Genomic DNA, 21,442 nt, shown 5'->3' with positions numbered 1-21,442 from the left:
GAAAGCTATGCCAGGATTATTCATAGTTAATATCCTTAATCTTGCCCCTGCTTCCCCGTTAACGAAATGTGAGAGTGCTCTCCGTGATATTCTCACCATCATAGTAGTAGATGGCTGTAGCGCAGATGTGTTCGTTCTATTTATTATTAGGATGAGGCTTGTCAATCAACTGCCTCATAGACTTACTAGTTGCCCTTCAATATGCCAAGAGCCTCCTTCATACTCGGGCTTCTCAGGCGTTAGCTTGATGTTCGCCAGCTTGACAATCACCTAGAGTCCTCACTCAGCATATTCCTGGCGGAGAGTAACCTGGTTATAAAAAGGGTGCAGGACAAAACTTCCTGGCTCTGGCAGTTTAATGGGCTGTCATCATTGCCATTCCCAGTGTCTCTCACAGAATTCATCACTATCCTCTTCATCCTCATCTACCACCTCCGGCTCGGGTTCTGGATGGTCCTCATACTCAACTTCATAGTATTCAATGCGTTTATGCTTGTTCTGCAGGAGGCTCAAGGTTTTGTTCCACATAGGGATAGTCCTTGTCAGAATCTGTTCAATGACTTGGTACAGTGCTTGGTGTTGCTGGGGATGTAGATTATTAATGTAGGATGCAATCCATTATTATTTGGTCCAAAGTGAACGTCACAGGGTAGCCATTGAAACCTGAGGCTGTAGGGCTAATGGGGGCACCTCTAGTACCAGTAGTCGTAGTCACTCTGCGATGTGATACACTCCTGCTTGCGGTAGACAGGGAGCACTTTACCCTCACCAATGTGGTTTACAAAGGCTTTGAGACTGATGAGTTAATCCAGCAGGATGCGCATTCAGCCAGATATCACAGGAAATAATGATGGATGAACCAGATCGGCTACCTTGTTGTCTGTCCCAGGATGGTAGTCCTTCTGTTCCTCAGGAACCTCCTCCAGGGGACGGACGGCCTCTATAAGAGCCTGTCGTAATTCCTCCGGTATGGCAACATCTGATTTGACCACACCCACGTCGAATGCGACAACATGTTTAGTATCTCGGAAGACCCCAGCTTTCCACTGCGCTTCTTTAATGATCCACTCTAACATTCACTTACTAACGTCTTCCCTGCTGTCCTGAATTTCTTTACGCCATTTAGTAATAATCTCATCATTGAACACCTGAGCAAGTCAGTATGAGCGTGCTGATACCATGGCCTACATGCCTTCTTGTCCCAGTCCGCCTTGTTACTGATGGAATTCATTGCTCACATCATGACTTAACCCTGTGTGCAGAAAGAACATGCAAAAGGATAGCAGTTCATTTATGTGAAAGCCTCCAATGTTGCAGATAACGGCAGTTCGTTTATGCCCTGGAGAGCATTATAAGTTCTGCTACTGGCACTGGTATATGGTCTAGCTGCAATGTGATTGCGAAACTGTGCTAAACACCCAGGGCAAACTTAACATGGACAGCTAGTAGAACTGGAAGCTTATTTTACAAGCCTTGTATGCATCACAACCTTTTCTTCACTTCTAGTACCGACTCATCTCCCTTGTCGGTATTCCAGATCTGCACCAGCTCGAGGCCTACAGCGTTGAATAAAGCCCTCCACTGCGAGACAGTCCGCTCGAGACCGGCAGTATGTAGCCACATGAGAATATCCATCTCAGCGGCTCTCAGCTCGGCCCCAGTATCCGACAACACATAGTCGGCGATCAGCAGGGTCGAGTATTCTGGCTCCATGGCATCGGCGATGTGCGACAGAATCTGCTTGCTTTTGGCGTCGGACCAGTTATGCAGCACTTGCCGGAAGAAATAAGCCCGGGCACCTTTGACTGTCAGCTTTCATGATCTAGTACATGGAATGTGGCTTACCCTTGACCGGCTGCGGATTGAAGAAATCGTGTTCCATAGGTTCAATCCCCGCTGGTATCTTCTCAATCCGATTGAGGGTTAGAGGGAGATCTTGCAAGATGATTCTCCCCGGGCTGTCCGGGTGACGTTGTCTGAAGCGCGAAATTTCCTGTCCTGGTCCTCCTGCAACATCGACCAGCAGGACCGAATCTGGACAGTTTCGCACATCCCGCAGTCTCTCGGCAGCAGGATAGGTTTCGAACCACTGCGGCTGGTTGGTCAACCTTCTAGCCGCCATGTAGTCATCGAACGCCTGCTTTTGCTCCGGGTTTTGTTCGAGCATGCCGAAGATTTTGTCAAATCCATGTGCATACTTGAAGAGCGTTTGTTGGCCGGGTTCATCGGCAAACTGGCTAACGCCTGGACCGCGCATGTAGTCGATTAGTTTGGCTCCCTAGATTGTCAGCCGGGACCGTACAGGTGAGCATCAAGGGAATGGTACCATGCCAAAGTCGGGCTCGAAGCTGCTAAAGTTAGTCACTCATTCTTTATGTGGATGTGATACTTACTGATGCTTCACGGCGGCAATTGACCCCGGGAGGATCTCAAAATGAGTCGTCTCATTCGCGGCGTAGGTCTGGTTGGCCGTCTCGATGGCAAAGCCAATTGCGGTCAACACACGCATCACACGGACTAATGAATCAATATCGATCTGCAGACGGAGCGATGCACCTACCAACTAGAAGTTCATCCGTATCAGTCACACGCGACAGTTCGGCCGATGTTATGGGTTCTCCATTCTCCGCTATCGCGTGAAGCAGCTTCCTTTCAATTGCCACTCGAACGCAGATATTTTGCATAACCTGCTTGTAAGTTGCATTGCCAAATAAACGATATCCATGGACTTACCTGAAAATTTACTCGAGAAGTTGTGTCAATCGGCTTCTCCGCTGCCAATTGCAGCTTGCGAATCGCAGCCAGAAATTGACCGTGAGCATTGGGATCACCCGCAGCCTCCGTCTCGGCCAGCTTCTGGACGTGCTTTATCTCATCGAATATGGTCATCCTGTCTGCAACTGATAAGCAGAGAGAAGTTAGACGAGGACTGTCCTGGAGGGTCGGAAAGCTCTCGATGTTTGGCGTATTTAGAGCAATAGAAAATGAGCAAGGCCCTGAGCACGGCAATTTATCCCGGAAAGTCTCAGTCCAAACGAGACACAATGGAATGGCGGCACGCTCAAGATCCACTCGATGAACGATGTTTGGACGGAGAGAAAATGACAGTGGGTGTGCTAGAAAGGCGCCAGACAGGGGTGCTTCAATCCGTCTCTACTAGTGTGTTTAAGCCATTCGGTGGAGTCGGAGAGATTTTGGAACGAGAGTGCCAATTCGATGAAGCAACACCGAGGTATCATGTATGCATTTACCGTGATGAGGTAATTGCGGTTGAGTTGTCTCGATAATATTGATACTTGGGAGGTGTTACCTCGGTGAGACACTTCGAAAGAACTCTATTTTAATCAAAAGAGATGCTAATATCATACAGAAGGATAAGGAGACATTAATATCTCGATAATACCACTAGCGAGACTCCTCCATCACAGTAGTTTTCTTCGTAACGACGATCTGGTCAGGATACGCCGTGGACAAGATATCCTCCTGGCTACTTCCCTGTATCCCCATGGACACGCCCTTCTTCATACGAGGTCCATTAACCATCCAGGGACTATGCTGTTGACCATCGAGGTTTATCCATATCTCATCAATGGGACGACTCCCACTACGATCGCCATCAGCATGAGCGCGGCTACGCGAACTCGAGTATCCCGCGACAGTCTTGATGCTCTGAGAGAATCGCACGAAGAAGGGGCGCAGGACAGGAATGGATCCAAAGATGAGGATAAACCACATCTCTGTCAGAACCCAGGTGTTTAGCTTGGCGATGGCGTACGTCTGGTCATCGGTTTCGACGATGGTGGATATGGCGACTGTCTTGTTGATCCCGGCTATTCCGGCTCTATTACAGACATTGACATTAGCAGAGGAAGACATGAATGTTAGGAAGAGGCAAGTACTGACATGACACCTCCACTCATTAAGAGGCACAGTCCAACCTTGACGGAGAGTCTCATCTGCTGAAGTCGTCCGATGATATAGACCGGATAACAGGCCAAAAAGATGTCCGCAGCCGCACCCATTCCTGCCACCGTCAACTTTTTGCCTTTCTATGAGATGAAAAGGGAACATACCACCCTGAGCGTATCCGATATACAAACAGGTCTCGATCAGATTGCAGCTCCCTGGAACGTCCGTATCCCACAATCGCTGAGGGGGATCACACTGATGGAAGATGACTCCGATTTCGGCCACATTGATCAGCCCCTGGAGGGCACCCACCGTGAGCAGTGCCCAACGACCTTTGCGGTGGGTATGCATTTCAAATGTCAGGAGAAAAGCGATCACAGCACACCGGGCGATTGCCAGATCAAGAATGGCCAGGACTTGAGCAATCCAGCTCCAGTAGTTGCTGGCAAGAATCTGCGGGTGCGAGAGCTGATCCTGATGCATTCCGAGGCCGTATGAGACACTCACTGTCATGGTGCACTGGGCCGCAAAGGCAAGCACCTGCCGTATATCAGTACCTATTCCCATCAACTGTGGCCGATCCGGCATACATAAGCGAACATCACCCAGATAAAATCCCATCGCAGACCACAGAACCCAAACGAAACGTCCTCTGGTGGACACAGGGACGCTGTCTTTGCACGTAACCCGAACAGAATCAGAGCCAGCGCTGTTTCTGCCCAGGTCACTCCAAGCAGAACAGGACCGCGTCCTCCGTATGCCGCCGCCATAGAGAGCCTGAGCTGTCCTTGCACGTAGATCAAAACACAGTAGAGTACATGGTAACTTCAGTCGCAGAGATTTTGAAGTCCAGCCAGCTGAGTCTCCCAGGGTGTTGAATTCCCGGTCAATCCCAGTCTTACGACTCGGCACAGGGATAGTGAACAGGGACCTGAGAACAGTTTCTTGTTAACCCTGGACTATCCATGAGTTTCACATGTAACATCACCGTGCCGTATTGATATTGAGGCATGGATTGAAATTAAACGACTAATGGAAGACCTAAAACGACACCTCTATGAGTTGGAAGTGAATTGGGATGCATCCGCGGGAAATTCCCCAGTCGCATCCCTGTCGTCGTACGGTATAGTAGGATCGGCTACGTCTGGGCAAAGCAAAGCAACTTCTTGATTTGTCTTGACTCCTAAGAGGTGATTGCTGTCAATTGTGGACCAAGCGAATGCTACGCTGTGATCTTAGCACCCAACTTTCCATCTGCATTGCCTGTTTCTGGTAAATCAACTCCGCCGTTTCTTGGACCCACGATGCATTAATTTCTGATCCCTGTCTAGATTCTTACCAGATGCAGGGGTCTGCATCTCATTTATATCTATTGTTTCTCATGCATTCTTAAAGGACCAGTATTTCCCGGGTAATTGTGCCGTAAATCCATGCACGATCCGAGACAGGAGCTGGTATATTTTGCTACCTGCTGCAGGGATCTTACATAGTGGTATGGACATAGAACAAGTCATATTCCCTGTTCATTAGGATAAATTAAAAAAATTCCCGCATTCCGCAGCATCTATTACAGTCGAGCATTTTCTTGAAACGTTTAAATAGCTTTTGGACTTTTTCATATCTCTCCCAGATCAATTGCACCTGAGGTCGGCGAATAATTGGCAGCGGCCTGTCACGATGGACGACAAACCCCCCCTACAGATCACTTTGGCTGGGATCGATGAGGATGAAGAAGCCCTGGAAGGATATGTCGTTGATCCCAGCCGATATCCTAATAACGCGGCCGGTCTGAAAACGACTCTAGATGAGTGCTATGTTCTCATCCCGCAACCCTTGGACACCCCCGATGATTCGTTGAATTGGAGCTCGCGCAAGAAATGGCTGATTGTCTGGATCATGGCGTATATCGCGTTTCTTGCGGACTATACTGGAGGCATGGTAATCATCACTGTCATTCCTCAGTCCATGTAGGGTTCTATACTTCATAAGCAAGAGGATCTGCTGATTGGTTATCAGAGAGTGGAACCTGCCCCAGGCCATGGTCTAATGAGCCGTTGTAGGCAACCTCTTCACCATCGGGTCGTGTGGTATCATTGTAGTGATCCTTGCAGGCTTCTTCGGTCGCATGCCCGTTCTTCTGATCTTTCAAGTAGTCATGGTCGGGACATGTGCCTGGTCCGCGGCGGCCACCAGCTTCGAGTCCTACATGGCGGCGCGGATCATCAACGGGCTCCTCTGCAGTGTTGGCCAGGGAGGCGCATTGCTCTGGATTAAAGACCTGTTCTTCTTCCATGAACACCCCAAGGTCATTAACTACATCGAGTTCTTCATCATCATGAGTCCCTACCTTGGCCCACTGCTGACTTGCTTCATCGTGACGGATGTGTCCTGGCGCTGGGCCTTTTGGCTGTGTACCTGCATGTCGGCCGTGGCCTTTCTGCTCGTCTTCCTTGTCGATGAAACGCTGTTTGATTGCAGAGGCCGTCAGATCCCGAGAGGGTCATATATCGCCCGCCTCATGGGAGCCTAATAAGCACAGCTGTGGCGGGAGAGGAGCTTCCTCCAGTGCGCCTTGCGGCCTATCGTCGCCATTACCAGAATTCCGGTTCTGATTATCTTGATCTACTGCCTGCTCAACTTTGCCTGGGTGATTGGAGTCAACACGACAATTGGGATTTGGCTGAGCAATGACTACGGCTTTTCTACTCGTGGCATTGGTATATCCCTTTGACTTGTTTATTTTCAAGATACTGATTTTTGACAGGCTACTTCTACTTCCTCGGGATTGTCGGCGTCATTGTCGGCGGGCTGATCGGACACTACCTCCACGATGCAGTGGGCACCTTTTATATGAATTGACACCAAGGCCGACTGCATCCCGAGGCGCGTCTGATCATTGTCTATCCCGCCACTATTCTCTGCTGCGTCAGTCTGATCGTGCTCGGGTTCGCCTTTGAGCGCCACTGGCATTACATGGTCATTGCCGTCTTCGCAGCCATGCAATGCAGCAGTATGATGATTATCACGACCGCCATCAACGCATACCTGCTCGACTGCTACCCCGAGGGATCCGGCGAGGTGGGTGCGTGGGTGACGGCCAGTCGCAACTGGGGAGGGTTCGTGGCTACGTATATTCAGATCGACTGGTTCAGCGGCATGGGACCGGCCAGGGCACTGGGGATCCAAGCGGCCATAACGTTTGGGTCGCTGTTCTTCATGGTGGTGCTGCAGCTTTTTGGACAGCGACTGCGGAAGTGGCAGGGCAGAATGTATTTTGGCAAAGCTGTGAAATCTACATAGTACAGCGGAGTATGATGTACTTGGAAATAATATATGCTGACTGAAATTACACATAGTTACAAACACTTTAATATAATAGCAGTATTGAACATTCTCACTCCTCGCCGTTCTATGAGTTTACTCTGATATATGTACAACGTATGCAAAGGGACATTCTTTAACTCCCAAAGACAAGATATGTCGCCCGCACAAGGGCACATCATAGGGGAATCCGATCTGCAACTTCTCGCCAGAATGCGCAACGCCGTCCGCGTCCCCCTTCCCAGGTGTAGGCGTTGGCCAAATGGAAGTGATTGACGACATCGTCTCCCTCCCGAACATAGTAGGTCAGGTTTGGCGTGACCACAACCTGACTGACGGTCCCTCCAGTGGTGTTGAGATCCATCTGCCAGGGAGACGTCGGAAGAAACTGCGGCCAGCCCAGATCGCCATTTGGTCCTACAGGAACCACGGCTTGGCTGTTCTTGGCGGTCGCATCGTCGAGAGGAATAACCGGGCTATTGTTCATGATAAAGTTTCCCCACATCTTTAGAAAAGCGCGGTTGAATCCCGCACTGGGCCAGGAGGCCCCCATGTTGAAGTAGGAGTCCAGATCCGCACCGTGATACGCCGGCGTAACGGAGTACTGGTACTTCCATGCCTGTCGAAAAGCGCCGCCAAAGGCCTCGACCAGCCACTGCGCCGGACAGTCAAAGGTGGTTTCGGCAAAGATATTGAAGACCGTCTGCTGCAAGCCCGTAGCCATTTCGGACTGGTTGTTCGCTGTCGGGCCGCTGCTGCCGAGGGTATCAAACCGAGGACCGTCGTCGCTTGACTGCGAGTCCGCCGTACCGTAAAGACGGTTCAGCAGTGTGACATCCTTTTCAGTCAGTCTGGGAAAAGACTTGGCGATATACTCGTTGAATGCAGCGCGAGTGATCACGTTAGGATTGGTGAGAGGGACACCATCATTGGCGTTATTCTATCCCACTCGATTAACGTTCACTCAAACGCAGGCCAATATGGGAAAAATAAGAACATATCCCCACGAGAATGCGCCGACCGCTGATTTGGCCTGCCTTTAACTGCGCTGATGGTCGTTCACGCATCATATCGCCGTCCACAACCGGCAGAAAGGCAAAGGTGCCAAAGAGTCCAGACTCGGAGACAATTCCGCTGGCATTTTGCAGCGTCTCACTAGGCGCAGCAACAAGGCAGTCAAAAGTCGTCTTGTGCTTGGATCTGGCAGATGTGGATGGGCCACAGCCGGCCTGTTCTGCAAACTGCTCGTAGTACGCGGTGGGAATAGCGCCATCATAGGAATAAATGGGGGGCGAGCATGGGCTCGCTGCGATGATCTGCGGACGGCTGGTCAGTTCCAAACACCCGGGATGGAAGACCGAGTCTTGCATTCTCGAACAGACTCCATACGCCAGCGACTGCAGCATTACCGCACCTGCGCCGGCCGATTCGCCGCTGATGGTGACTCGTTTGGGGTCACCGCCAAACCTGCGGATGTGTTGCTGCACCCATTCCAGGGCGAATCTCTGGTCGAGGAGACCGGCGTTGGGGGTGCCTTGTTTGTAGACCTCGGCAGACGAAAGAAACCCAAATGCACCAAGACGATACTCGATTTCCACCGTGATGAAAGCGTTGTTGTTGGTGTTCATGAGCGGGCTTGGATCATACAAGGCGCCAAACAGCCCATAGCCACCCCCGTCTGTGGATCACCAGGATCAGTCGACGAGCACGTGGGAAGAAGAAGCAACTTACGGATCCAAACGAACACGGAAAGGTCGGTTGCTCCAGGCGGCGCATAGACATTCAGAAAAAGACAGTCCTCGTCACCGGGTCTAGAGTTGAACCCGTAGATCGCAGGGGTACCTGCAGCACCTGATTGGGGACAAATAGGAGGCTGGTCCACGGCGGGGATGATCTGGCTGGTATCTTTGGCTGGAGGTCGTGGAGGCTGCCATCGTAGCTGGCCGACGGGAGGCGATGCATATCGAATACTGCCAGATCAATCTTAGTACGAAGTCCGTTGGCAGTAAGCTAGATGAATACCTACCCCTTCCAGATATTCAACCCGGTAGAGGCCTCATAATAGCCTTGATAAGACGAATAACCGACGTTGACGATGGGGCCAGACGAGGAGCCAGCCACGAGGGAAGCCAGACTAGCCGCCAAAAACAGGCCAGGGTCGAGTCTCATTGGTTTCTCGTCCAGTGTCGATCGATTGAGTTTAGAAAAGGTTATTTAGACTGGAGTGCTAGTGACAAAGCTGTGGAGAATTGGAGATATAATTCTGGCTCGTTTGGAGGCGGTCGTGGGATTGAAGACTGAAGGATTAAGCGGACAAGAGTGGGCTAGTCAGGGGCAGCTATTATGAATGTCCCATTATTAATACTATTATTATTATTGATAGCTTGGCCTTGCCATTGTAGAACTTCAAATCTCGTATTCTCCTGCCAGAGGCTAGAGCGCTATCCCCGGAATAGTATCTACAATTCCTCCCAGTGAGTAAATCGCCAAAGAGACATGGCACTCTAAGAATTGGGCACCGCCCTGCCATTCACGTCGGACTGGAATGAGTCATGAATTGTGCTTTTATGAGTCACTGAGAAGATTGAAGATTACTAACATAGTCCAAAACTGTCAGACGTTGGCAGCTTCTGCCTGTCCTTTATCAGGAACACAAGAATCAAACTGAAGGCAATGTGGCCTGACCTTTATCATCTATATATTGTATTAGATTAGATCACTGGCCAATGCTAATTTAGTACTGACCCAACATGGAGCTTTTTTTGCGATTGGTTGGAAGGAAGGGCAAACGAATTCCCTTCTAAAGGAGAGATCATATATACATGGGCAGGCATTATAACCCTATTTCGCTTTCATCCCTCCCTCACCACTAAGGCTTGTGGTGAAAGCTCAGATAATGGCATACTCTCCGCGCCCAAACTGCTTGTTGTCACTCTTCCGCGAACTGTTGAACACATTTATCCATTCCTCGGGCGATGACCCTCTCCTTGCGCGGGCTCATAGGCTGTGGCAAGACGAACCTGCCCAGACAAATAATTCTACCTGGTTAATCCCAATTGTGGCGAGTATTATCCTCAAGCTGCTAGTACGTATTGACCTTCTCTCGAAGTCTCCGTCTTTACCCCGGGACTAAAGGCAGCAAGATTCGATATGTCATCGGTAATGTGGCTATGTCCATACTGATACTCGAAACCGCTGAGACCCAGACCGACTCTCATGAAGTAGGGGGGGGGGAAAGCGGATTCCCTCTTGCCGACAACTTATACGGACGCTTTCTTCCCTCTACAGCAAGGGTGGTCCCCGTCTTCTTTTCGGCGGCTTTGGCGCTGCATGTTCTTACTGGGCTGCTCACTCCTCTTTAACTAAACTGTTATCATCTCTGGTGCTGAGACATAGAGCCCTAAGGTCGCTTGCTTATATCCTCTCCTCAGTTCTGCTTGCAGAGAGCTATTTTCGACTGCTGAGCTACCGCTACGGACGCGGAAAGCGTGGCAGATGATAGGAGCTGGAAGATTACTGTGGTGCCTTGAGTTACATGGGAAAATGAGCCTATGTTTGTTGTGTGTTGCCGCCGTTGTTCATTCCTTTGCTTATTACCTGGTTTAGGCAAATTGTTGCCTGGATACCCAATGCAACACCTTGACAGTTACTACTACATCGCGGTGGCGCGCATCCCTTAGGAACTGGCTCCCCTGAATCCACCTTCTGCACTGATCCTTGAGCAATTTGTTGGCGTGACCCAGTATTTCGAGCAGCATGTTGAGCATGAAAGCGACGAGACACTGTTGCATCCAATATGAAGGAAATAGAGGCTGTAATACCAGAACTTTCATGCAATTATTTGACATAATATCCCTCATGGCAATCCTCTGCTCTGACGTACATAATCCCTGTCGAGTATCTAACGAGTTGTCCAACTGAAAATAGTGCAGTGATCCGTCTGATTTAATCGACATGGTGATAACAAACATAGCATCAGTCTACATGCTCGCCCGTTTCATCAAGCCCAACTGCTGCTCCACCACCTCCTTGACCATCTGGTCCAGCGACCTCCATTTCATCCCCAAGACTTTCTCAGCCTCGGTTGTGTCCACTGGGTAAGATTCTCCTGGGATATCCTCCGTGATCTTCGCGCCAATCCCAGGATAGTCTCTCTTCACGATGCGAGCAACATCGCTCCAGGATGCCTTTTTACCAGCCAACAAGAACTTGGACCCGTCTGACACCTTTTCATCAAGCGCCTTAATATGTGCCTCAGCCACGTCCTGGACATGCACTCCCGTAATGTTTCCAACTGGCTTGCCGGTCATGACGGTTCCCCAGATCAGTCCATTTGTACCACCCTGGACTTCGTCCGGACTAGTCTGCACATAACTGTGTCCAAAGACAAAGGCAGGATGCAGAGTTACAAGCGAGAAATGCGGCTTCTCGGTGTTCTTGAATTCCCAGCTGGCGTTGTTTGCTAGGAGCTTGGAGGCGTGGTAGAGTTTGAACGAGGTGGCGCCGTCATCTGGACCCGTGAAGTCGGCATTTGGGTCGACGGTCAGGTCCCAACCATTGTTCTCTATGCACGGTCAATCAGCATCGATCATCGGCCTGACTACTATTCTGGAGTGATCGGAAACTGACCTCTGACGACCCCTCCTTCAGGGACTCCGGTGAGGGGTATGAGTGCCGCAATGGACGACGTAATCACGACTCTCTTGATCGTGCTGACTTTGGCGGCTTCTCTCAGAATGGCCGTGGTGCCCTTTACAGCCGGATTAAAGTACGTCTCTTTCTCTGTCCCGTGAGGAAGAGGCGACGCAAGGTGAAGCACATAGTCGGCTCCATCCAGCTTTCCTGCGAAGGAAGATTCCTGAGTAATGTCAGGCACGACAACGAACTCTATCTTGTCTTCGAGTTGCGCCAGAAGCTTCTTGAGTTTGGGGATCTGTGACTCCTTGCGGATGCTGATTCGCAGCGAGTAACCTGCTTTGAGGGCTTCCACGGCGACAGCGCTCCCGATGAAGCCGGTAGCACCGGTGATGAAGACAAGTCCGGAAGGCATTTGGTTGGAGGCTGTCGTTAGAATAAGGAAGTAATGTGTATGAGAAAAGATATGCTTATCGGGAGGCGGTCTTGGTTAATATATAACTCAATGACCTCGAAGTGAGGGTGTTCATATCATTTTACAGTAATAATGGTTTATTATTGTTTAGTGATCATTTACCTCGTGGTGGAGACGGTCCTCCATCATGAATTTTTGATTAGTGATTGCAGTCAATAATAACCACATAGCTACACTTAACTATGTATAAATGATTAGTAGTCCATCCGATACTCAGGCATAGGCTGAGAGCATAAAGATGGCTTGCCATGATTAACAATCAACATGAAGATGAATAATCACCTGGCCACTTCCATCCGCCATATCGCTCACAAAATCCCCAACATCTATCTATATACCTTTCCTTAAGGTAACCTTTTCTGATTGTACGATTTGTATGAAACACTTAAAATGTATCTTTACAAGTGTCATCTCTCACCATATGCCTTAGTAATGGAGAGGAGAAGGAGTACTACATATTCAAAATATATATATCCGGACTAAGCGTTCTATATCCCCACTAGATAAGTATTCGATACATACAGTGTCTGGGAATATAGCTAATGGTTTATTTTTAATCATCATGGCATATCTATGGAAAAAGCAGCATGAGGTAATATAAGTAAAAGACAGTCAAATTTATACATTCAGAATTATTCACTCTTATGCAGGGATATGAGGTAAGCGATGGCTGCACAATTCCACCAATCATAGCCTATCCTCCCTCAGCTCAGCTTCTCCTCCCCATCTCGACTTTCTTCCGTCATCAAATTATCAGTGGACAGAGGAACCAGGAATAACTCGTCAAGGCGACTGATTATTACCTACTCTACTGGTACATGTCGACATGGATGTATCATCATTTAACGCCCCACCTGCATCGAGAACCGGCCCTGCAAAACGCAATCGAGTCCCGCTTTCTTGTGCTTCGTGCCGGGTGCGCAAGTATGTGCTCTAACATATCCAATGGGATTATAATACATATGGAACTGACACGGTTAGACTGCGATGCGATCGTCATCAGCCCTGCCACAATTGTGTGATGCGGGGATCCAGTAATCTTTGTCTGTATGCCACTCGTCCCAGTCGACGAGAGAAAGTGAATAGCTCAGCATCTCCATTGGAGGGCAGAGCCACAAGTCCGGTCCATGGGTGGCTCTTTGACGGACTTTTCTATCGAAGTGGTAGTCACTGGGATAGTGTCCTCAGTGAGGTATGCTTCATCATGTCAACACATGGAACATGCTGAAGTGCTGATAGAAGCTTTCTCTAGCTGGCGACATTGACCATCCAAGATGAGTTACACAAGGATACAAGCAATCAATCCCAGGGAACTGCGCCTGGATTGAATGAGGAGCTGCTAGCGGTCATGCCGTCTCGCTCCGCAGCCGATAGACTGATATCAGCATTCCTTGCTCCAAACTCTTTCGTTGGCCCCGTAAGGTGTAGGTTTCTCGAATGATGTTGCTGATCCCTAATCATCTGACAAAAAACGCAGATTCGATTCATTATTCGACGTTCATGAAGCAGGTTGCAGCCATCCTTCGCAGTTAGTCAATCGTCGCTGACTGTAAACAGTACGAAGAATACTGGAAGAACCCCTCAGCTACCACTCCAACATGGCTAGCTCTGCTGTATTCGATATTCAGCTTGGCGATGAAATTTCTTCCTGATGCAAAAGCCGACTCGGGGATGTCTGAGGCGCTCGGGAAACTCTACCACAGCAAGTCCGGCCAGTGTCTGGAGCGCATCAAACCAAACCAGACCAATCTGCAGACGCTCCAAGCGATGATCGCACACGGCATCTTTGGTTTCTCTCAACGTGAAGAATGGGGAGCTGGATTGATTACACACATCGGCTCGATCGTGCGACTGGCAATGAGGCTGGGATTGCACCGCGATCCGTCCCATTTCTCCAATCTGACGCCCTTTGAGGGGGAGATGCGCCGCAGGATCTGGAGCTCGATCGACCAGATTGACTGCATGTCCTCATTTCATCTTGGCATCCCAGCTGCTATCCGGACGGAGGACTCTGACACGGCTCCGCCGCGCAATCTCCTCGATAGCGACATAGATGAAGGCATGGCCGAGTTGCCATCGTCAAGACCGTTTTCAGCGAGTGTTCCAATCGGGTATTTACTGGCCAAGAGCAAGCTCACCCGAGTGATGAGACGGGTTGTCGAATTTTTGAATTCCGTACAGCGGCAGCCTTACGAAAGAGTGTTGCAACTTGACAGCGACCTTGTGGAGGCGTATGGGTCGATTCCTCCCCACTTGCAACTGAACAACTGGGACAATGCGCCAAACGAACCTGCATATGTAATGGTGCAAAAAGTCCAGTTAGACACACTTCACCACCAGGCAGTCACCGCACTGCATCGAGAGTATCTTCAAGAAGCCCGGAAAGACCCCACATTTGCTCTTTCTCAGCAAAGAAGCATCGATTCGTCCATGACCCTACTCCAACATCAGGCTAGCATATACAGAGAGGCTCAGCCGGGAGGGTGTTTGAGCAGCTTCCATGGATACACCATCACTCCCGACAGTGCGAACTTTAGCCTGGCTGCGATGGTGCTGTGCTTATATCTGCAATACTGGACTCGGACAGACCAGGGGGTTCCTTCGCAGACAAATGCCCGTGTCCAGGAGATATTCCAGGCTCTCGACACCTCCCGCCGCATTTGGAACAACCTGGCGTGTGAGAATCATGAGGCAGGCAAGGTCGGACTCGTGCTAGACACAATGTTGGAGCTCTTAGGTCCGAAACTCGGTATTCCAGATCGACAAGTCCCAGCTATAGACCCGGGAGTCTCAGCCAATAGCGAAAATGGTCTTTCTTCCGATCCCACTCTGAGCGGGCAGTCTATCTCTACAGGTAGTTCTGATGTTCATCTTCGTACGGATGGGGATGGTGCAGGCGAAGCCAACATGGATATGGTTGACCTTAATTGGGTGCGTTGTTTTCTAGTATGACAGGATCAAAGCTAATAGAATCTACCAGGATGCGTGGGACTCATTCGTGCAAGGAGACGATTTTGAGACTGCGTACGAGAGCCTTCTTCTCGGCCAGGACTCAACATTCCCAATTGAAGACCTTCTCGACCCGAGTACTTCCTCAGCTATCTAGAATTATAGCTCGGTATGCAACATCTTTGTCATGGGACTGATAGCCGTGATCCATGCGTCGACCGCCGCACGAGGGAATCCATCAGCGACATACTTCTGGATCTTCCCATTCTCTTCTGTGACCTCTAATCCTCGCACCACTTGGTCAACGTATTGCTTGACCGGCATCCCCTGCGGCTTCGTCCCACCCATGCGTCTGGCCAATTCCTCAATGTGATCTTTATCTAATTCTGTCTCCACGTACGGAGGCAAAATCTCCACCACACTGATAGAGGTATCCTTGAGCTGGTTCCGCAAGAGCACCGTGAAGCAATGCAGCGCTGATTTTGTGGCACAGTACACGGGGAACACAGCGGCTGGGACCAACGCCAGACCCGAAGTCACAAAGGCTAGAAGACAAGGTTGGTTTGGTCGCGAGGCTTTGAAGTGTTCGATGATGCAGCGTGCCAGGACGGTTGGACCGGTCAGATTGGTTGTGATCTCATCGGAGATTGCCTCTGTGGTTGGGTACTGGGCTGCAGAGGCATCGGTGGCGTTGAAGTCCAGGAGATGCTGGATGCCGGCATTTATGATCACCGCATCAATATCTGGGTATCTCGCAAATGCTTCATCTATCTTGCTTGGCAAAGCTGCAAGATCCTTTACGTCCATCTGCCTTGTGTTAGACAGCCGTATGTTATAGAGCGTTGACATACCTGGACGGAGCCCAACCTTGGTAGCTCAGTTGTCAGAGCACCCAGTCTCCCTGTCCGACGACCCGAAATAATGACCTTCTTGCCTTTGGCATGATACTGGCGAGCTAATTCTTCGCCAATTCCCGAGGTGGCTCCGATGATAAGGATTGTCTGAAAGGTGGCCATGCCGTGTGAGTAGAACTGTTGTGATGTGTGACTAGACGAGACGTCCATCGGGTAGAAGGGGAATTTATAGACGCATAGCCACTATTTCTCAACACTGACTGTATGACTGAGTTGATAATCTCCGAGGATTTAAGAGCATGAACGCTAATGTGCGTCCCTCTGGCCCTGCAGTGTTTATAGCGGAAGCTTATCTCCACGGACTTAAGGACAGCCTTGAAGACAGAACATTGGCAGCCAAAATCATCAGTAAACCCACTTAGAACAATTCCAAAAGATACTACGGTGCACGAGAAGAGAATACATTTGTCTACCAACTAAGGCATTCCTCCCATTCATCCCACTCCCCGTCCATTCCGTTGGACCGTCTACGGAATTCCACCCGCACTTGGCGAGATTCATAATCAATTGCCCACCCGAGGCCATGAAGCCTCTTGAACTCGGGGATCGGCTGATTGCTGTCGAGTCCTAGCTCCTCCATTTCCTTCGCTCTTCGTGACACCGCCGCCAGTATCGGCGCCTCCCAGACCACATCCGGATATGGCGCCGAGGACAACAAGTCGATGGCCTCATGCCGGACCGCCGAGTCTCGACATTTTGTTGCGACAAAATACAACGGGTAAATGACGCCCATCTTCATTGGAACGCCGACTAGCGAAGTTGCAGCGGCACTCTCTTGACAGGCGTTGGATGATCTCGCCAGGGAAAGAATCCGCTTGAAGGCATACAGGAACCGATCATACAGCGTTTCCTCGGCATAGACGGATGTAGATGCGGTTACCAGCGCGACGTAATACTGGATGAGCAGGAGAGAAGCGCGCGCAGAAGTCTGCGGACTGCCCTGCGCCTTCTGACAGGAATAGGAATACCCGAATGCTGACTTCCAAAGCTCAAGGCGCGCTTGGGGCCATCGCAGCGAGGGCCTGTGGTCGTACAACGTTTTCAGGAGGGCCATGTCTCGTCGCAGCGTATTCACCGGGTTCTGTAGCAGTACGTAAGTTTGAGTCAGCGAATATTGTATCTGATGTACACTGACTTGTGCCACATTCGGGCAGGAAGGGGTCATACTTGCATGTTCGGCAACCTGTCCGGGATTTAGTATGGGCTCTGCGCATTGTACGGCGTCTTCCTTGCGTATTTCTAGATAATTATCAATATGAAGACTACAAAGGCAGAGGTTCTATATTCTGAAACAAAGGGAGATACTCCATATACATAGCGTGGGTGGATATCGCATATATCTCGGTCTACTTAGTCCACATTATACCTGTTTCGGAAGACAAATACGATCAGACCAATGGCACTGGACAAATTCTGCCTGGCGATTGACAAGATTGGGGTCGTTTTAATATTTGTCCAATCGTGTCCAGCTACATAAATAGCCAGCTGTATGGGCTCAATAACGTTCGCCATGGAGTCCCTCTCAAGGCAGACACTTTCAGTGCTGACCATGTACCCGCTCTAGGTAAAACCTTCCACCTTTGTATAAACTGTGCTAATGTCTATTCCCCTGTCCAGCCTCAGCCAACGAAACACCATCGCCCTGTCGGGCCTTCAACGGCCACGACATGTGATCCTTCCAATGCCCTTTTAGACTGAGTCCGGGGTGGAATATACTCATACTGCCACAGGCGACGACCATGCTCGCCCCCTCGAGGATCATGAATGCGATCTCGTCGTTGGCCAGGTCACTGCTGAATCCGCCGTTCAATTCTGCTGTACGAAAGATCGATCGGATGAAGATGAGGAAAGTTGCAATTCCCAATCAATCAATCAATCAATCAATCAAGATTCTATTAACCTGATGTAGCCTATCTATTGAAGCAATTAGCTATGCAGGCGCTTTGCTAATGAAGCAGGAATCTAGTATCTAAACACCTGAAGCCCATAATTAACCCATAAATGTAGAAGAGATATAAGAAATTAGTGTATAGCTATATTAAAAGTAGAAAATAACTAAAGCAGCCTATCACTAGGCTATATACCTCCCCTACACTATCTTAGTGTGTTAAACACCTATCCCACCTCATTCCATATAGTCATTCTGAGTGTACTGTGATTCCACACCTAGGAAGACCCTTCCTAGGCAGCTGCTTGGTAGTCCATCTAACCATCATCTTCTATATCTATCCTAGAGCCTTATAGGAGGCTTCCACATTCCTGGTCCTGCTCTGTTAGTTCTACTGGTTCTGTCATCTTAGTGTAGCAAAACTGGCTAAGCAGGCCTGTTTAATGTATGAATTTAGTAATATAGTGGATTACCTGCAGATTAGATATAAGCATGTTATAGTCTGATATATTCCCCCTAAATCCCTTATTAAAAAGCTTATTAATTATCTCCCTGCGTGCCTCTATATGTAATAAATACTGTAGGAGGATATACTTAGGGGTCTAAGACCCCTCTCTATAGCTGCATTAGTCTATATTATAGGCCTTAATCTTAAAAAGGAAGTGTTGTAGACTAATCTGCATGGTCTATATTTAGATAATAATTAATATATATAGCTTTAGCAAACCTTTATATAAGCCTAGGTTCTTTTTATAGGGGGCCTTAATTAGCTACTATATTAGCTTAGCCCCTCTCTCCATCTCCCACTGTTTCTTCTAGTATTACTAGATTTATTAGTGAATAGCTTACTTAGCTACTATAGCAAGCTAGATAATTAGTTATTCTAGCCTTACTAAGCTTAATTAAACCTTACCACCTTATATAGCGGCCTTCTTTACTATCTTATCTATAGCCTTATTCCCTGCCACACCCACATGGGCAGGGATCTAGTATATCTTAATATTCTCTAGAGGTAGCCTGCATGCCCCTAGGGCCTATATACTTCTATATATAGTGTGCAGAATATATTGGCTGGAGGGGTGATATAGATTCTAGACTACCTAGATAGTAGCCTGGCTATTAGTAAAGAGGGTGAGCAAGCAGGGGCTTAGTTCTATAGCTATATTTATTACTATATAGATTCTATCTAGTTTAGTAGTATATATAGTTAAGTCTGCCTCTGTGCCTAAGTAATTCTAGTGGATCTATTAGTTATAGAGGCAGATAGCTAAGGCACTTATATAGCCCTAGTAGCTACTGCTATTAGTATAGATAATTAAGTACTAATTATCTTCCTTATATATCTTATTATAGGTCTTTAGTGCAGCTTTATAATCTTTAATTATATAGTAGAGAGGGAGCTCCTAGGGGGGGAGTATATATACTTTCTATATCTTCTATTCCTCTATATATCTTAGGGTAGGGGCTAGTAGGCCACCCCTCTTTCTAAGTACCTCTAGCAGAGCAAGGCTACTCTACTATATTTCTCTAGTTAGTTATAGCTTCCCTATAAGTCCTTAGGGGCAGGTAAACCATAGCCCTATCTAGATTTAAATAGTAGTTTCCTCAGTGATTTATTACATCTGCAGGTAGATTAGTAGTAGATATAGTTCTATATTTAGTATAGCTATAGTAGTCCCTTAGAAGGTACTACTAATTAGGATAGCTATATACTTCTAGATCTTAGTAAATTTATTAATAATCTTAGTCTATTCCCCTGCTAGGATTAGCCTACTAGTAGGGCTGAACCATGCTACTACCCTATATAGGAGCTATAGAATAACTATACTATAATAGATTATGTATATAGCCTTCAGGGAGGTACCCTAGGTTAATCTAGTAATGCTTTAGAGCACTTCCAGGCTACTATTTATATAGTTAATTACCTTAGTGCAGTGGGTATTAAAGGAGAGGGTTTTATTAAGCTAGATACTAAGGTATCTAGCTAATTTAGTAGGTTAGATAGTGGTTTCCCTATAGTAGATAGGTATTTAATTATAGCCTTTATATTTACCTAGTTCCTAGATATTAATAGGGCTTCTTAGAGCTAGCTTAGGAGAAGATTCTAGTTCTAATTCTAGTTCCTTAGGATTAGTAAAATAGATTAGTTTAAATTTATTAGGGGTGAATTTAGCAGCATGCCTACTAGCCTAGTAGTCTGCCTTCTCTAGGTATTTCTCTAGAACTATAATATTCTGGGCATAGGTCTGGCTGATAGTAAGTATATAGGAGTTATCTATCTAGCTAATTAATATTATTTTTATACTGCTAAGCCCGTGGACCAGCATTTAAATTAGTAGGGTATTAAAGATTAGGAAAAGGATTAGTAAGAGAGGGCTGCCCTAGGGGATCTTTATAAGTATTATAAATAGCTTACTAAGGTATCTAGGCAGCTACAGGCATATGTAGTAGTTAGATAGGAAGGATTATAGCTAGTTAGTAATCTAGCCTAGCTATATAGTTTAGAGGTTATGCACTAGCTATTAGAGGGAGATATTATTAAATATACTAGAGATATCTAGAAGAAGTATACTAACTTTCTAGCTATGCCCCTAGGTATGATAGATTATATTAATAATTAGTTAAATAGTATAGTTAATAGAGATACCCTTCCAGCTACCTAGGTAGCTATTTAGGAGTAAGCTATATTCCTCTAGCACCTAGAAGATATAGAGTATAATTATTAACTCTAGGACCTTACCTAGGGTATTAAGTAGGGTGATAAGATAGTAGGACTTTAGAAGATAGAAATCCCAGGGGGCTACCTTACAGAGGATAACTATAGTAGATATCTAGAAGTGCTAGGGGTTGTAGCTAATATAGATATAGATATTAAAGAGGGTTTTAAGTGCCTGGATAAAGACTAGGATAGTGGTTAGGGCATGCTAGACCTTATTAGGGATAGTATTAGGCCTAGGTGCTTTATTAGGAGGTGCCTATCTAATAGTATTAGTAATCTTATATTTATTAATTTCTAGAAAGGGAATATCCTATAATTAGTTATATTCCCTTCCTTTAATATCTAAGAGATTAGTGGCTAGGGGTAGGAGGAAGAAGGCCTCTTAAAGTAGGTTAGCCTTCTACTCTACTATCTCTATAATATAGCTCCTATATTAAAGGGTAGGAATAAGGCCTACTTAGCCCCTAGTATAATTATAGGCCTATTTAGAGATATACTACATACTGCAGGGGCCTTAATCTATTATCTACTAGATATATTTATAATAGCCCTACTACAGGGATTAGGAGATGACCTTTCCTTTATAATTATAGGCCTTTATGTACGTGATTTAGTTATTATTAATATATATA

General features: G+C 47.6%; 9 protein-coding genes across 9 annotated transcripts; 2 read left to right on the top strand and 7 right to left on the bottom strand.

The window, feature by feature from the left end:
* Positions 1–58: 58 nt before the first annotated feature.
* On the bottom strand, positions 59–1,076 carry Aspvir_000040 (uncharacterized protein; the record flags this gene model as incomplete). Its single annotated transcript, XM_043265186.1, has 3 exons — positions 59–136; positions 187–270; positions 873–1,076. 3 exons carry the CDS (start codon positions 1,074–1,076, stop codon positions 59–61), a joined length of 366 nt encoding a protein of 121 aa, XP_043121121.1.
* Positions 1,077–1,482: 406 nt separating this feature from the next.
* Positions 1,483–2,889, bottom strand: Aspvir_000039 (O-methyltransferase; the record flags this gene model as incomplete). The annotated part of the gene is made up of 6 exons (XM_043265185.1): positions 1,483–1,799; positions 1,846–2,278; positions 2,327–2,348; positions 2,394–2,517; positions 2,561–2,687; positions 2,734–2,889. 6 exons carry the CDS (start codon positions 2,887–2,889, stop codon positions 1,483–1,485), a joined length of 1,179 nt encoding a protein of 392 aa, XP_043121120.1.
* Positions 2,890–3,405: 516 nt separating this feature from the next.
* On the bottom strand, positions 3,406–4,679 carry Aspvir_000038 (uncharacterized protein; the record flags this gene model as incomplete). The annotated part of the gene is made up of 4 exons (XM_043265184.1): positions 3,406–3,841; positions 3,904–4,024; positions 4,074–4,449; positions 4,500–4,679. The coding sequence occupies 4 exons, from the start codon at positions 4,677–4,679 to the stop codon at positions 3,406–3,408; spliced, it is 1,113 nt and encodes a 370-aa protein (XP_043121119.1).
* Positions 4,680–5,586: 907 nt separating this feature from the next.
* Aspvir_000037 (putative MFS transporter) lies at positions 5,587–7,209 on the top strand (the record flags this gene model as incomplete). Its single annotated transcript, XM_043265183.1, has 6 exons — positions 5,587–5,859; positions 5,926–5,965; positions 6,021–6,392; positions 6,444–6,626; positions 6,674–6,744; positions 6,793–7,209. The coding sequence occupies 6 exons, from the start codon at positions 5,587–5,589 to the stop codon at positions 7,207–7,209; spliced, it is 1,356 nt and encodes a 451-aa protein (XP_043121118.1).
* Positions 7,210–7,408: 199 nt separating this feature from the next.
* Positions 7,409–9,399, bottom strand: Aspvir_000036 (putative carboxylesterase; the record flags this gene model as incomplete). Its single annotated transcript, XM_043265182.1, has 4 exons — positions 7,409–8,170; positions 8,238–8,908; positions 8,962–9,200; positions 9,257–9,399. The coding sequence occupies 4 exons, from the start codon at positions 9,397–9,399 to the stop codon at positions 7,409–7,411; spliced, it is 1,815 nt and encodes a 604-aa protein (XP_043121117.1).
* Positions 9,400–11,210: 1,811 nt separating this feature from the next.
* Aspvir_000035 (putative 3-beta hydroxysteroid dehydrogenase/isomerase) lies at positions 11,211–12,280 on the bottom strand (the record flags this gene model as incomplete). The annotated part of the gene is made up of 2 exons (XM_043265181.1): positions 11,211–11,794; positions 11,860–12,280. The coding sequence occupies 2 exons, from the start codon at positions 12,278–12,280 to the stop codon at positions 11,211–11,213; spliced, it is 1,005 nt and encodes a 334-aa protein (XP_043121116.1).
* A 1,081-nt stretch (positions 12,281–13,361) lies between these two features.
* Positions 13,362–15,446, top strand: Aspvir_000034 (putative C6 transcription factor; the record flags this gene model as incomplete). Its single annotated transcript, XM_043265180.1, has 4 exons — positions 13,362–13,532; positions 13,593–13,757; positions 13,898–15,271; positions 15,321–15,446. 4 exons carry the CDS (start codon positions 13,362–13,364, stop codon positions 15,444–15,446), a joined length of 1,836 nt encoding a protein of 611 aa, XP_043121115.1.
* A 2-nt stretch (positions 15,447–15,448) lies between these two features.
* Aspvir_000033 (putative short chain dehydrogenase) lies at positions 15,449–16,305 on the bottom strand (the record flags this gene model as incomplete). Its single annotated transcript, XM_043265179.1, has 2 exons — positions 15,449–16,096; positions 16,141–16,305. The coding sequence occupies 2 exons, from the start codon at positions 16,303–16,305 to the stop codon at positions 15,449–15,451; spliced, it is 813 nt and encodes a 270-aa protein (XP_043121114.1).
* Positions 16,306–16,612: 307 nt separating this feature from the next.
* Aspvir_000032 (uncharacterized protein) lies at positions 16,613–17,368 on the bottom strand (the record flags this gene model as incomplete). Its single annotated transcript, XM_043265178.1, has 2 exons — positions 16,613–17,284; positions 17,339–17,368. The coding sequence occupies 2 exons, from the start codon at positions 17,366–17,368 to the stop codon at positions 16,613–16,615; spliced, it is 702 nt and encodes a 233-aa protein (XP_043121113.1).
* Between the last annotated feature and the right edge of the window lie 4,074 nt (positions 17,369–21,442).

Source organism: Aspergillus viridinutans, assembly GCF_018404265.1.
Source record: "Aspergillus viridinutans IFM 47045 DNA, scaffold_1, whole genome shotgun sequence".
NCBI lineage: Eukaryota > Fungi > Ascomycota > Eurotiomycetes > Eurotiales > Aspergillaceae > Aspergillus > Aspergillus viridinutans.
This window is presented reverse-complemented; position numbering and strand designations above follow the sequence as displayed.